The sequence below is a fragment of the Equus przewalskii genome, chromosome 7 (assembly GCF_037783145.1).
Source record: "Equus przewalskii isolate Varuska chromosome 7, EquPr2, whole genome shotgun sequence".
Taxonomy (NCBI): Eukaryota; Metazoa; Chordata; class Mammalia; order Perissodactyla; family Equidae; genus Equus; species Equus przewalskii.
In genome coordinates, this window is record NC_091837.1 from 23,453,344 (window position 1) to 23,467,425 (window position 14,082).

Consider the following 14,082-nt stretch of genomic DNA (forward strand, 5'->3'; position numbering starts at 1 on the left):
TTGCCATTGGAGGTTGGGGAAATTTTCATTATTTAAAAAAGACATTTAATTGGGACAGCAAGCCAAAAAAAGGATCAACATGCTTATCATCCTATTCATCAAGATACATTTATTTGGGGTGAGGCTGGCATTAGGATTGGGGAGAGGAGGGTGGTGGCAAAGAGAGATTGGTTACAAGTGAGGAGGAATGATCAGCTAAGTAAATATACTAAGGATAATGGGAGCTGGGTTTCTCACCGTTGGAGAAGGGAGTTGTGAATATGGAAAAAGGAGAAAACTAGAATGAACCCTTTGGATTGGAATTGGATATTGGTGTGAAGTCATGGTTTTCAACATTTATAGGGAGAGTTATAAATAAAGGTGTAAATGTGTACAAATATTTACATACATACATAAATATAGTCCCTAGATCTGTCCCCTGAGAGAGCTGGCAGTAGTGACATCCCATAGTGATGAACACACATATCTAGTACCCAGAACCTGGTTTCTAAATACCATTTCCACTGAAAGGAATCAGGACTACTTGGAGAAATGGCTGATTCCAGAGTCGGACGAGGGAAAGTGTACGACGTGCTCGGAACATCTTTTTGTCCCGAAAAGTAAGGAAATGCTGAAAGAATGATGGAGACATGTCAAAAGGATACAGAAGTCAGCTAAAAGTGGATCTCAGTCTGTGAGAACTTGAGCATCAAAATAAATAGTTATAGTAATGGATCATAACTCATTGACTAAAATATGGAAACGTGAGTTCATGCTAATATAAATAAATGGAAAGTTTGATGGAGAGCAGAATATTTACATAGAGTGCCTTCCATAAAATATTTACAAATTGCAAACAGAATCAAAGTAACTTCACGGTTGAGGAGCTGAGAAAAACACTACTTTAATCAAGCAAAGTGAACGTCATCAGTAGTGGGACAAATGGCAATTCTGTACCACCTGACGAGCTGCAGTGAGAAGAACGCAGCATCACCTCCATGGCAGTCGTAACAAAGACACCTGCCCTCGATGTAATCATGAGGACGGATGAAGCAAACCCTAATTGAGGATAATTCTACAAAGTAACCATCCTATCCTCTTCAGAAATATCAAGACAAGGAAGATGAAGAAAGATTGAGGAACTATTCCATATGAAAGGAGACTAAAGAGAGATGACAACTAAATGCACCAGATCATCCTCGATTGGATCGTTTTGCCATAAAGGATGCTATTGGCACAAGTGGAAAACTTGAATGGGGTCTCAGGATTAGAGGGCAGTAATGCCTCAGTGTTAGTTTCTTGATTTTGGTGATTGTACTTTGGCTGATTAGGAGAATGTTCTTGATTGTAGGAAATGCTCACTAAAGTATTCAGGAGTGATGGGGCATTGGATCAGCAATTTACTCTTAAAGGGGTCTGAAAAAAAGTCATTTGTACCATATTGTAACTTTTCTTTAAGTTTGAGATTTTGAATAAGTAAAAAATATAATCAACTCACAGAGTGGGAGAAAATATTTGCAAACCATATATATGATAAGGGACTTGTATGCAGAATATATAAAGAACTCTTGCAACTCAACAATAATAAGGGAAATAACCCAATTTAAAAATGGACAAAGCATTTGAATACACATTTCTCCAAAAGAAGATAGACAAACAGCCAATAAACACATGAAAAGATACTCCACATTCTTAGCCATTAGGAAAACACAAAATCAAAATGACAGTGAGATACACTTCACACAAAGCCACAAGGCTAAAATGAGAACCTCAGACAATAACAAGTGTTGACAAGGATGTGGAGAAATTGAAACCTTCATACATTGCTGGTGAGGGTGTAAAATGGTTGTACTCACTTTGGAAAACAGTTTGGCAGTTCCTCAAAGTGTTAAACGCAGAGTTACCATCTGATCCAGCAATTCCATTCTTAAGTATAATACCAAGAGAATAGAAAAAATAAGTCTACACAAAAACTTGTACACGACTGTTCATAGCAGCATTATTCATAATGGCCAAAAAGTGGAAACAACCCAAATTTCTATCAACTGATGAATGGATAAATAAAATGTGTGGTTCCAGTTTGAGTCTGAAGGTCTGAGAACCAGGAGAACTGATGGTGAAGGTTCTAGTTCAAGTTCAATGGCCTGGGAACCAGGAGAGCTGATGCTGTCAATCCCAGTCCAAGGACAGGAGAAGACCGATATCCCAGAGTAAGCAGTTGGCGGAGAGAGCGCCTGAAGCCTCCCTTCCTCTATCTTTTTGTTCTGTTCAGACCCTCGGCTGATTGGATGAGGCCCCCCTACAATGGGGACGACAATCTGCTTTACTCAGTCTACCACTTCAACTAATCTACTCTGGAAACACCCTCACAGGCACACCCAGAGTAGCGTTTAACCAGATAGCTGGGCATTGAGCAGCCCAGTCAAGCTCACACATAAAATTAACCATCACAATATCTCAATAAAGCTACTGTTAAAAATACGCATATTAGGGGTCAGCCCGGTGGCGCAGGGGTTAAGTGCACACATTCCGCTTCGGCAGCCGGGGTTCGCCGGTTTGGCTCCCGGGTGCGGACATGGCACCGCTTGGCAAGCCATGCTGTGGCAGGTGTCCCACATATAAAGTAGAGGAAGATGAGCACAGATGTTAGCTCAGGGCCAGTCTTCCTCAGCAAAAAGAGGAGGATTGGCAGTAGTTAGCTCAGGGCTAATCTTCCTCAAAAAAAAAAAAATAACACATATTACTCTTCAAAACTGTCAAGGTCGTGACAAAGAAAGAAAGACTGAGATACGATCACATACCGAGCAGACTATGGAGATTGACGCCTAAATGCAATGTCAGGTTGAATCCTGGGACAGAAAAAGGACGTCAATGGAAAAACCGGTAAAATCTGAACAAAGTCTGGAATTTAGCTTATAGCAATATACCAATATTAATTTCTTAGTTTTGATAAAGGTGGCATGGCTATGAAAATTGCCAACATCAGGAGAAGCTGGGTGAAGTGCATATGGGAACTCTCTGTACTATCCTCGCAGCTTTGTTTGTAAATCTAAAAGCATCCCCAAACAAAATGCTTATTTTTTTAAACCCAAATATATAAAGTCTGTGCTTTCTGGTGCTTACATAGGGTCAGGCACTTTATCTACATCATTGCACTGAATCCTCACGACAGTCCTACGAGAGCAACTCCCAGTTTACAGAGATGCTGAATTAGGTACTGAGAGACACATTCAGCAGGTGGCAGAGCTGGGGTTTGAACTCAGGTCTGTCTGACTGGGCCAAATAAATCACACAGCCCCACGCAGCCAGGACTTTCAGCCCCAGGTAAGTCCAGCAATGCAAATAACTGAATAAAGAAATTTTGATACCTGAAGAATAGACATTAAACAAATGAAATTTAACAGATACTACTTGCTGTTTATATTATAAACCCATCCATAAAAAGACAGGGGTTTAAAATTTCTAACAAACACTGGAAGAACAATTTAGGGGGAAAAATTCCACCAATTTATGTGACAGAGTATTTCTGTTCTACTAAATACACCCAATCTTTTTCAGGGAACACAAATGATCATATAACTTTAATCAGTATATACACATTATTGTGGGCTCTGCTTTCTTATTTAACATGATTTTTTGGTTTTTTTGAGGACGATTAGCCCTGAGCTAACATCTGCCACCAATCTTCCTCTTTTCTTTTTTCTTGCTGAGGAAGACTGGCCCTGAGCTAACATCGTGCCCATCTTCCTCTACTTTATATGTGAGATTCCTACCACAACTTGGCTTGACAAGGGGTGTGTAGGTCCGCACCCGGGATCTGAACTGGTGAACCCCGGGCCACTGAGGCAGAACGTGTGAACTTAACTGCTGTGCCACAGGGCCAGCCCCAACTTAAAGTGATTTAATATACCTGTTTACAGGCATCCATTTAGTTCCCATAATGATCATTTTAACAGCCATATAGTATTACATGAAATAGACAGACTATAGCTTGTTTCACTGCTTCCCTGTTGTGGGGCATTTGGGATGTTTCCAGTGTGTGGCTGATCTGGAAAGTGCTGCAATAAACATCTTTGTCCAAATTGCTTGCTACACTCTTTGGGACTATTTTGAGCATTTGTGGGAAGCAGATGAAGGAAAACTCTCTGGAATTTTCCCTTCTCCTAGGACAGGTGCTCTTTCTTTAGAATTGGCTCTTGGCATCCTGCAATGTGTAACACAGCTGCCGTCCAGCAGCTGGATGATCTCTTGGGTAAGTTCCTTCCCATCTCTGCACCTTGGACTCTTGCTATTTGAAGTGGGGCCTTCAGACCAGTAGTATTGGCTGCGACTTGGAGAATGACAGGGTCTCAGGCCCTCCCTAGAACCTACTGAATCAGAATCTGCATTTCAACCAGCTCTCCAGGAGCTGGTTCATGAGCACATTAAAAGTTGGAGAAACCACACCTTAGGGAACTTACCTCTCAAATAGGCATAATAAAGGTCTTTCCTCATAAGGTCGTTGTGAGGCCTTAATGCATTAATCTGTATACATAAAGCATATAGAAGAGTGCCAGGCACATAGTGAGTGCTATGTGTTTGCTACTTTTATGACTCTCCCATGTGGTTGAGCAAATTCTCAGGCTCACACGTCCCTAAGTCGGGTGCCTTAAAGAGAACAAATAGGGGAGATTTTCCCCTGGTGGCGTGGGCAGGAGGGTGGAGAGGACAACCTTGCAACAGGCTTTCTCACTCATCATGATCAAAGTCCCTAAGAAGAGCCAGATCCAGCCCCAGGGAGCTGATGAGCGATCTTAAAGTGCTATGGGTGGGAACCGGGAGACGGTGGCAGCCAGGTAAGATCTGATACTTCTGGCACCTGAGTGGCTACACTGATGGGGATGGCCAGCCCAAGGTATCTACATAAAGGCTTGTGAATAATGCACATGGAGTCCTGACCGCACAGAGAGAACAATCCCTTAGATTTGCAACCTGACTGTTGGCCAGCCTGCCGATAAGGCGCACCTGCCCAGATCCTCCTGGGGCCAGGGCCAGCCTCTCCTGACCCCGGGCAGCCTAGGATAGATGGACCTGCTTGGAATAAGCAACTGCAAGTAGAGGTGAAGGGGCAGCCTCTTCTCAAACCCTCTGCTTGGTGACACTTTATTCATCCTTCAAGGCTTTGTTTTCTTTTTGATTCTAATAACCTCAATTAAATAAACCATTTTCTGTTTTTCCACCAGTTGAGTGGTTTATCCGGTTTTGCAATCTCCATGAGACCTCATATCAGGAGTCTCACATTCAAATATCTCCAAGGACCACAGGTTACATACATATACGAAGCAGGCTAGGGTGACAATTGAGCTTGGTGGGGACTGAGGCAACTGGCAAGCTCCATGTGAGGGGACATCTGTTCGTCTATTCCAGCCCATTGCCATGCAGGCATGTGAGCCAGTGGGACCAGACCTTTCCAGTTTTCAAGAGAAAGTAAAAGTCTGGATTTTTTTAATGTAAAATCATCTTTTTTTTTTTAACAATTTTTTTTTAAAGGTTGGCCCTGATCTAACATCTGTTGCCAATCTTTTTTTTCTTCTTCTCCCCAAAACCCCCAGTACACAGTTGTATATTCTAGTCATAGGTCCTCCTGGCTCTGCTATGTGGGACGCCGCCTCAGCGTGGCCTGATGAGCAGTGCTAGGTCCACACCCAGGACCCAAACCAGCAAAACCCTGGGCTCCCGCAGCAGAGCACGTGAACTTAACCACTCGGCCATGAGGTCGGCTCCATCTTCTTTTTCTTAATTTAAAAATCTTTACATAAATGTTTATAGCAGCTTTATTCCTAACTGACCCAAACTGGAAACAACCTGAAGGTCCCTCAACTGGTGAATGGATAAAGAATGGACAAGCAAACTGATCCATCCACACAATGAAACACACTCAGCCAAAAAAAAGGAATGAACTAGTGAGACACATATGCATCACCCAAATCTCAAATGCATGATGCTGACGTCTGCTTCTGGCCAAGAGGCAGTAACATGGACCAGATTTACCTTCTCACCTGAAACAACCAAAAAATGGGCAAAATATATATGAAATGATGTTTTAAGTTAAGACACTGGACATCAGTCAATGGAGGACAGTGATCCCTGAGAGACAGGAAACAAACGGGGTCAGTCCTACGACGGCCCCAGCTTATTGTCTGGAGAGAGTTTTAGGCCATGGTGCAAAGAGGGGGACCCCAAGTGGAGCCTGTCAGACCCCCTGAGTTGAGAAGACAGAGCTGAGAGTCCAGGGGGACCAAGGAGGTTAGAGTCCTAGAGAGCAGACAGCTGCACACGGAGAATCCTGAGGTGTCCACAGAGTCCCCCCCAGGACTCAGCTGAGCACTGGTCACCACACGCACCAAGGACAACCCTCTGGGAAAGAACCGCCGGACACGACTAGAGGTCAGAGTGGATGGCTCTCACACAGGCCCAGGAGTAGCGCCTCCTCCCACCAACCAGCCTGGAAGACCTCGTGACTCATGGGGCATTCGCCTTGCCTCAGGAATTGGGGAAAATAAGCTCCAGACTGAGCGCTGTTTTGGTCCCAGGTCAATGTTAAAGCAAGAGTCAAAAAGATCAAATTATTTCCAAGTAACTTAACTGCATCCAATATAAAGCTCGAGAATATTTTTAGGAATACTAAAATACAAAAGAAGAAGTAGGGGGAGGGGGAGGAGGAGAGGAATGAAACCAACTCACAAGGTAACATTCACTACTTCTGAAGTCCAGTCAACAATAACCCCATCTGCAAACAAGCCCTGCTTCACTTTCTTTAAGAGGTGTTCTTATGGATTGAATTGTGTCTGCCAAAAAGCTATGTTCAAGTCCTAACCCCCAGAGATGAGAATCATGATTCAAAGTTGGTTATTTTATTTTTATTTTTTTCTGCTTTTGCCCCCCAAATCCCCTCAGTACATAATTGTACATTTTAGTGGTGGGTCCCTCTAGTTGTGGCAATGTGGGATGCTGCCTCAACGTGGCCTGACAAGCAGTGCCATGTCTGTGCCCAGGATCCAAACCAGTGAAACCCTGGGCCACCAAAGCAGAGCGCTTGAACTTAACCACTCGACCCCCAAAAGTCAGTTATTAATTAGCTGACAATCTTGACTAAGTCACCCTCTTCCTCAGCCCTCAATCAGGAACTGCAAATATTTCTGTGTGCTTATGTGCATATCCCCCAAGCAGAGTGTGCAAACTTAACCACTCAGCCATGGGCCGGCCCCCAATGTGCATTCTTTTTCTTTTTCTCTTTTTTTTGGTGAGGAAGATTGGCCCTGAGCTAACATCTGTGCCAATCTTCCTATATTTTTTTGTATGTGGGATGCCTCCACAGCATAGCTTCATGAGCTGTGTGTAGGTCTGTGCCCGGGATCCAAACCCCTGAACCCTGGGCCGCCAAAGCAGAGAGCATGCACTTAACCACTACACCACCAGGCCAGTCTCTAATGTTCATTCTTTCAATAAATATTTACTGAGGGCCTACTGTGTGCCAAGCTCTGGGGATCCAGTGATGACCAAGACAGAGATAAGATCCCTGAGATCTCATGGAGATTATATACCATGGAGGGAAACACACAACTAACATGGAGACAAACACTTTCATACAATGGTAACTTGAACAAAGGAAACAAAACAGGTGATATATAAGTGACTGGGCGGAGACGTGAACCTCTGGGGGTTCAGGAAACATCTGTTTTTGGAAGTGTTATAATAGGTGAAATTGTGTCCCCCAGAAAGATATGTTGAAGTTCTAATACCCACTACCTCAGAATGTGACCCTATTTGGAAATAAGGTGTTTGCAGATGTAATTAGTTAAGTCGAGATGAGGTGACGCTGCAGTGGGGTGAGCCCTTAAGAGGAGAGGACACACAGAGACAAGCGCACAGGAAGAAGACCACATACAGAGGCTGAAATTGGAGGATGAGGCTGCAAGCCCAGGAATGCCGAGCACCGACGGCCACCACCATAAGCTGTGAAGAAGGAAGGCAATAGTCTACGCAGACTCTCAGAGGGAGCATGGCCTTGCTGGCACCTTGATTTCACACTTCTAGCCTCCGGAACTGTGAGAGAATACATTGCCATTGTTTAAGCCCCCCACTTTGTGGTACTTAACCCAGTTTGTGGTCAGCGCAGCCCTAGGAAACGAATCCAGGTGTCATTTGAACTAAGGCTTGAATGGTGAGAAAAGGCAACCACATGAAGATTCAGAGGGAAGAATGTTCCATGCAAGAGCAGGAAGAGAAAATACAGTGGCTGGGGAGCACCGATCCAGGGAGGTGAGATAGGAGAGGTGACTGGAAAGCTAGGCAGGAACAGATCTTGTAGGACCCTACAGGGGAGGGGAGGGAAATTGGATTCAACTAGCTTTGAGGCGTTTGTGTCATTTGAGCGACAGAAACAGCTGTCCAGAGAGTCACCCAGAGTCTTAGAGGGCAGGAGTCTAGGATCTATTAGTTGCAGTAAATAATAAGGACAATGTGAGATGACAGGGCCCTGTCTGCGCTTCCCCGCCCTGCCCGGCGACCTTGCTGGATGGTCAATGTCAGTTCTAGCATTTCAGGCCCTTGGATTTGGCTCAGGTCAGGCAATGCCAAGAGTGGGGTGAGCTTTCACCTCCCCGACATCTCCTTTCTCCCTCCAGACCCGAGACACCCCAAATAAACACAATCTAAGTAAAATAATCTCTGCAAATACACCTCGCGAACAAGCTCTCCAGGCCCAACCGGGAGAGAGAGAGACTCTGGAGGCGCAGAGACACCCTTAAGGAAGCAGCAACAGACACTGCCAAGACCTGCAAAGCTACAGCAGTCCCCTGGCCCGACCGCGGCGCGGGGGCGGAGCCGGGGGAGGTGCGTGCGCATGCGCGGGGCCGGCCTCCCGGCCAGGGGGTGGAGCGGGCGCCGGGGCGGGGGCGGGGGCGGTGACGTCAGGTGCGCGCGTGGCTCCGGCTGCGCAGGAACAGCTGGTCCCTCGGAAGGCGGTCGGGGCGCGCACCGGAGTGGGGTGCTTGTGGCGGGTCGCGCCACGCTGCGGGAGCAGCCGCCGTCGCCTCGGCCCGCTGCACCATGTCCGGCCAGCTGGAGCGCTGCGAGCGCGAGTGGCACGAGCTGGAGGGAGAATTTCAGGAACTGCAGGTAGGGCCGGGCCACCTGGTCCCGCAACTCTGCTACCTGCGGCGCAGTGCCTTCCCCTTCCTGCTCTCCCAGCCCGGATGGTGGGGGCCATCATGGCCCAGGGCCTGTCCCTGGCTAGGCCCTGGGGGCTGGGGGTCCGTGTGGGTCAGCCCCCTCCCATCTCCCAGCATTTCAGTTCTTCATCCACTTGGGGCGCCCGGCGAAAACCCCCTATTCTCCCGCCCGCGCACTGGCTCTTTGCTCCGCGCCCCTCCTTCGCTGCAGAAAGTTGCTCTGTGGCCTCAGGGGAAGTTCCAGGCGTGCCCGTGTAGGGGAGGCCTGAGGGGGCAGGTGTGTACTGGGACTCCAAGAGAGCAGCCCAGCCCCCACCTTCGCAGGAGTCTCCCCTGACCCCGGTCCCGCCCACCGGCTTTTGGCAGCTCTCCTTGCGCTCTTCTCTGGCGGGGTAGCCCTCTCCTCTGCAGCTCCATTCTGGAAGATGTGCTTGGGAACCGTTCACCTCGAACCCCTAGGCTTTGCTTAGGGATCAGGGAGTCCTGTTCTCCGTCTTTGGGGCTCTGGTGTCTGTGCCTGCCTCTCCGGCGCTGCTGCAGGCTGAGTTTGGCGTTGTGGATGGCATCTATCAGTTCTGACAGCTGGCTTGCCTCTGTCAGCGCTAGAAGCTACTCCCAGCTCTTCACCCTTCTGGCCCAGAGCCTTACACGGGGTGGCATGAGGGCGGGTGTAAGACAGGCCCCTTGAGAGAATGGCATTGCCGCGGGAGTTCCTGGCAGGAGGAGTTGTTTCTGATGGGAGGCTCACAGAGGCCTCCGCCACCTGCTCTGGTGACTAGAGACGCCTCAGGAAACCTTGGGGTTGGCCAAGAGGGACCCTTGGATCATTTTTGGTGACGGGGCTGTTCCCTCTCCAGCCACCAGATTCCAGAGTTCGCCTCTGTTTGCCTGAAATCACATCGTACACCTGCACCTCCTTCCTGTCCTCAGCTGGAGCAGTGACATTTTTCCTGTCCATGTGGCTCTCGTCTGCAGTTAGCTGGCCTCTAACAGTGTCCAGAGGAGGGGAGAGGAGATTGCCAAGGGTGTCTGTAATGGGTCTTTCTAGACGTGAGGCAGCAGGTCCTGATCCATAGAGAGAGAAGGGCTGGGGAACCTGAGCAGGAAGGAGGCGTGAGCAGCGGGTCAGGTATCTAGAGGAGGGTGTGCCCTTCTTGGCCTGTCCAGCATGTCTGGGTTGGTGGCTTCTGTTTCAGATCTACGGCTTCACTCCCACACAGTTCCCAGGGGACCCTTCTGCCTCAGCAGCTTCTTAACCCTTTTTCCTACTGGGCTATCAAGCTATGTCCTGCTGCTGAGCCACGGAGGGAGTATTAGGGTGAAGACTGAGAGAAGAGTTTTGCCATGTGGAGCTTTTGTTGTTAATTCCTTTCCCTTGCCCTGGTTTAGACTAGTAGGAGGAGCAGGAATCTTAACACTTCAGAGCTATGCAATTAATGCAGTTAACAACAATTAGATAGCTAGTCTTGGCAGGCAGAGGTTGCAAAGGAGATCTTTGATTTGTTGTTGTGTTCTTACTTGGTGGCTCTGGGGCTCAGGTGTGAGAGACAGAGAGGAGTTGGGACTTAATCCTGGATTTTGTCCCCTGGTGCACAGCAAGTGTTGTAGAAGGACTGACCGGGTAGAAACTGATGTCCTCTGCTCAGTTCTTCAGCAGTGGGGGAACTGGAATGGATTGGGTCTTACTTTGGGGGAAAGGGACCCTTCTGGCCTCAGGCTTTGTTGGGCAGCTTCTGGGTCAGAGGCCAGTGATGGATGGAAGGCCACGGAGTCCTCTTGGGGTCAAGGTCATAGACTGGAGAAAAATTCACAGTCTTCAGTTCATAGATGAGGAAATGGAAGCTTGGGCATGCTAATTGAGTGAACTGAGCTCACACAGCTCTTTAGAGTAAAGTTAAGGCTAGAACTTAGTTCTCTAATCTTTAGTTCAGGTGTCTACCTTTGTGTTGGGGGCCCCCTCTCTGTCTTCACACCCCTGACCCCCCATAATAAATGAGAGCTCTGCACTCCTGAGATGAACTCTGGAAATATGCATATAATAAGTGGGGTGTACATTGTCATTGTGCATGTGTTGGACGGACTTTCAGATATGAGACATTTGTTGGGGAACACGGAGGTCACAACAGGTAAGCAGGTGGGTGGCTTGGAACTAGAAAGGTTAACAATAGGAATGATTTTTCTCCCACCAGAAAATCTCAGTCTATCTTAATTTTCCTGTGTCTGCCTTAGAATCTAGGATTTGTGGGTTTCAAATTTGTATCTCTCTGATTCTCTTTCTTGGGGTAATATATAATCTCTGTGTTTTACCTCTCCTTCCATTTTTCAAATGAAGGGAAGAAAGAAGAAACCCAGTTCTCAGACCCTAGAAGATTTGAAAGGTCTTTGGAATTCCTCCCCGCCTCCAAAAAGTTATAGTCTCTGGGACTTTCTAGAGAAAAAGATCTGTTTTCTTTTGACTGTGATTTGCACCTGCCAGGGCCTTACTGGGCTCAGGGGCAAGGTCCAGGGGCAAGGTCCAGTCGCTATAGGACCTTGTTTTTGGCTGGCTGAGGTTTCCATCTTGCTGGTGAATTGAGTGTCAGTCTGAAACCAGTGTATGTTTGGCCCTGTGGCCTGTAGTGTGATCACAGAAGGTCACTTGTGGTTATGGTGGCGGACAGCTGAGTGTTTCCTGCCTTGCGTGACTGGAAACCTGACGTTGTCCCTCCTTACTCAGGAAGGAGGTGGTCGTAAGTGGCCTTTCCGTAAACCTGATCTCAGCAGTGCTGGGGCCTGGTAGGCCATTGTAAAGATTTAGCCCTTTACTGCCGATGAAACTGGCATCTCTCTGGTTGTTGTATATAGAATAGAATTGGGGAGCAGACAGGAAAGAGGACTATATTGTTATTTCATTAAAACCTTATAAAATAGACCCTTTTACTCCCAATTTACAGGGGAAAAAAATCAATTCCCCAAAGCAACAGGGCTTGTAAGTGCTTGGAGTCAGGATTTGAACCCACGCTGTCGAACAGAACAGTGGTTAAGAGCACAGACTCAGGGGCTGACCTGGTGGTGCAGCGGTTAAGTGCGTATGCTCCGCTTCAGCGGCCCGGGGTTCACTGCTTCAGATCCCGGGTGTGGCACCCGGGGACATGGCACCGCTTATCAAGCCATGCTGTGGTAGGCGTCCCACATGTAAAGTAGAGGAAGATGGGCACGGATGTCAGCTCAGGGCCAGTCTTCCTCAGCAAAAAGAGGAGGATTGGCAGCAGGTGTTAGCTCAGGGCTAATCTTCCTAAAAAAAAAAAAAAAGCACAGACTCAGTCTGTGCCCTGGGGTCCTCTTTTGTGGGCTTTTGTGTCTCTTCCATCTTGCCGTTGCCTTGTGGGCCTTTTTCTTTAGAAGCGAGTTCTGTGGAAGGAACTCTGGGGAGGGAGGTGGGATTCCTGGGTACAGGCCTGATCTCTGCCATTGTCTAGTATCAGACCTTGAGCAAGCCTCCTCTCTGAGCTTAAGTTTCTTCATCTACAAAACAAAGGCTGATAGTAACAACAACAACGACAAGAGCTAACTGATACTTGGAATGTCCCATTTAATCTAAATGACAACCATGCTTCATGGATGAAAAGACTGAAGCCCAGAGATGTCAAGTAACTTGAACGTCATGGAGCCAGAATTTGAACCCAGGCCTGCTGTATAGGTCAGATACTTTTTGGGTTCCTAACACAGTGGACTCAAACTTTTCAACTTGCAAGTTCTCATTTCTTTTGTATGGTGCTTTAACACAGTGCATTAGTCAGAATTCTTAGTTGCAAGTGACAAAAACCCAATTTGACTGGCTTTGAGCCAAAAAAGGGGTTTATTGGCTCATGTATTGCAAAGTCCAGAGACAAATGGCTTCAGGCAAGGCTGGATCCAGGGGCTCCAGTGATGTCTCTGTGTATCTCTCTGTCTCCTCTATGTCATTTCATTCTCAGGCACTCTCTCCCGTGTTGTGGCCAAGAGGACCACTGGCACTCCCAGGCTGATGTCTACTAGCTTAGCAAACCTGGCAGAAACAGATCATCTTTTTCCCTGTAATTCTAGCAGGAGTCCCAGGGCTGACTCTCATTGGCCTGTCTTGGGTCATGTGATTATCCCTTACTTAACCAGTTACTATGGCACTGATTGGCTGGGCCTTGGTACGTGTCTACCCACGGATCCCAGGACAGGGATCAGTGCCACTCAAACCACATGAAATTAGAGTTGGGGAGGGGCTGTCCCATGAAAGAAAACCAAAATACCAATAGTGAAGAAACAGAGAGGGGTGCTAGACAGACATCTTTTGGGGGATAATAGAAACAGTTTATATCTGTAATTCTCAAACTGTGTCAAGGCACTCCCAGGGAGCTGCAGCAAGCTCACGGGAGCACAATGCTATAATTTAAATTTTCAGGGGAAGCACAGTGACGTCTGTCACACGTCGCTTAGACTGCTAGCTTGAGGCAGTTAGTTCACAGTTGCACGTTAGGTCATGCCGCCTTCTTTTCGATGATGTCATTTCTTTCGAAGTTGAGTTTTCAGTGGTCTCTGATGAAAATCAAGTACTAGATGAAAATCAATATGGAACAAGAAATGAGAAGGGCAGTGTCCAGTCTGATTCCAAGGTTTGAGAATTTGTGCAGAGCCCAGCGGACGCACATCCCATTAGTAAATAATTCTGGTTATGTCAGAATGAAATAATAATATTTTTGTCGATTTCTGTGTACTCGTTTTTCCAGAGGCTCCTAAGTTGTTAGGACGTAAATACTTTTCAAATATTTGACCTAAGGACTCCGGGCAAAGCTTACTGAGATGCTAAGGGCATGGGGAACTGGCAGAGTTCGGGAATTTGTTTTCTGTCCTGATTGTGGCGGTGGTTGCACAACTGTAT

General features: G+C 47.2%; 1 protein-coding gene across 5 annotated transcripts in view; it reads left to right on the plus strand.

Moving 5' to 3' along the window:
* The first annotated feature begins 8,899 nt into the window (after positions 1-8,899).
* TMEM120B (transmembrane protein 120B) overlaps positions 8,900-14,082 on the plus strand; it is a 42,117-nt gene continuing 36,934 nt past the window's right edge. For 3 of the 5 annotated variants that reach the window (XR_011542437.1, XR_011542438.1, XM_070629074.1), the window contains exon 1: positions 8,906-9,138. Coding sequence is in view for 3 of the 5 variants with exons in the window: in XM_070629074.1 (XP_070485175.1) it covers positions 9,070-9,138 (69 nt within the window). In the remaining 2 variants the exon portion in view is untranslated. Of the gene's footprint in view, positions 9,139-14,082 lie in introns of all 5 variants that reach the window. The other 2 variants (XM_070629072.1, XM_070629073.1) reach the window with 2 other exon arrangements.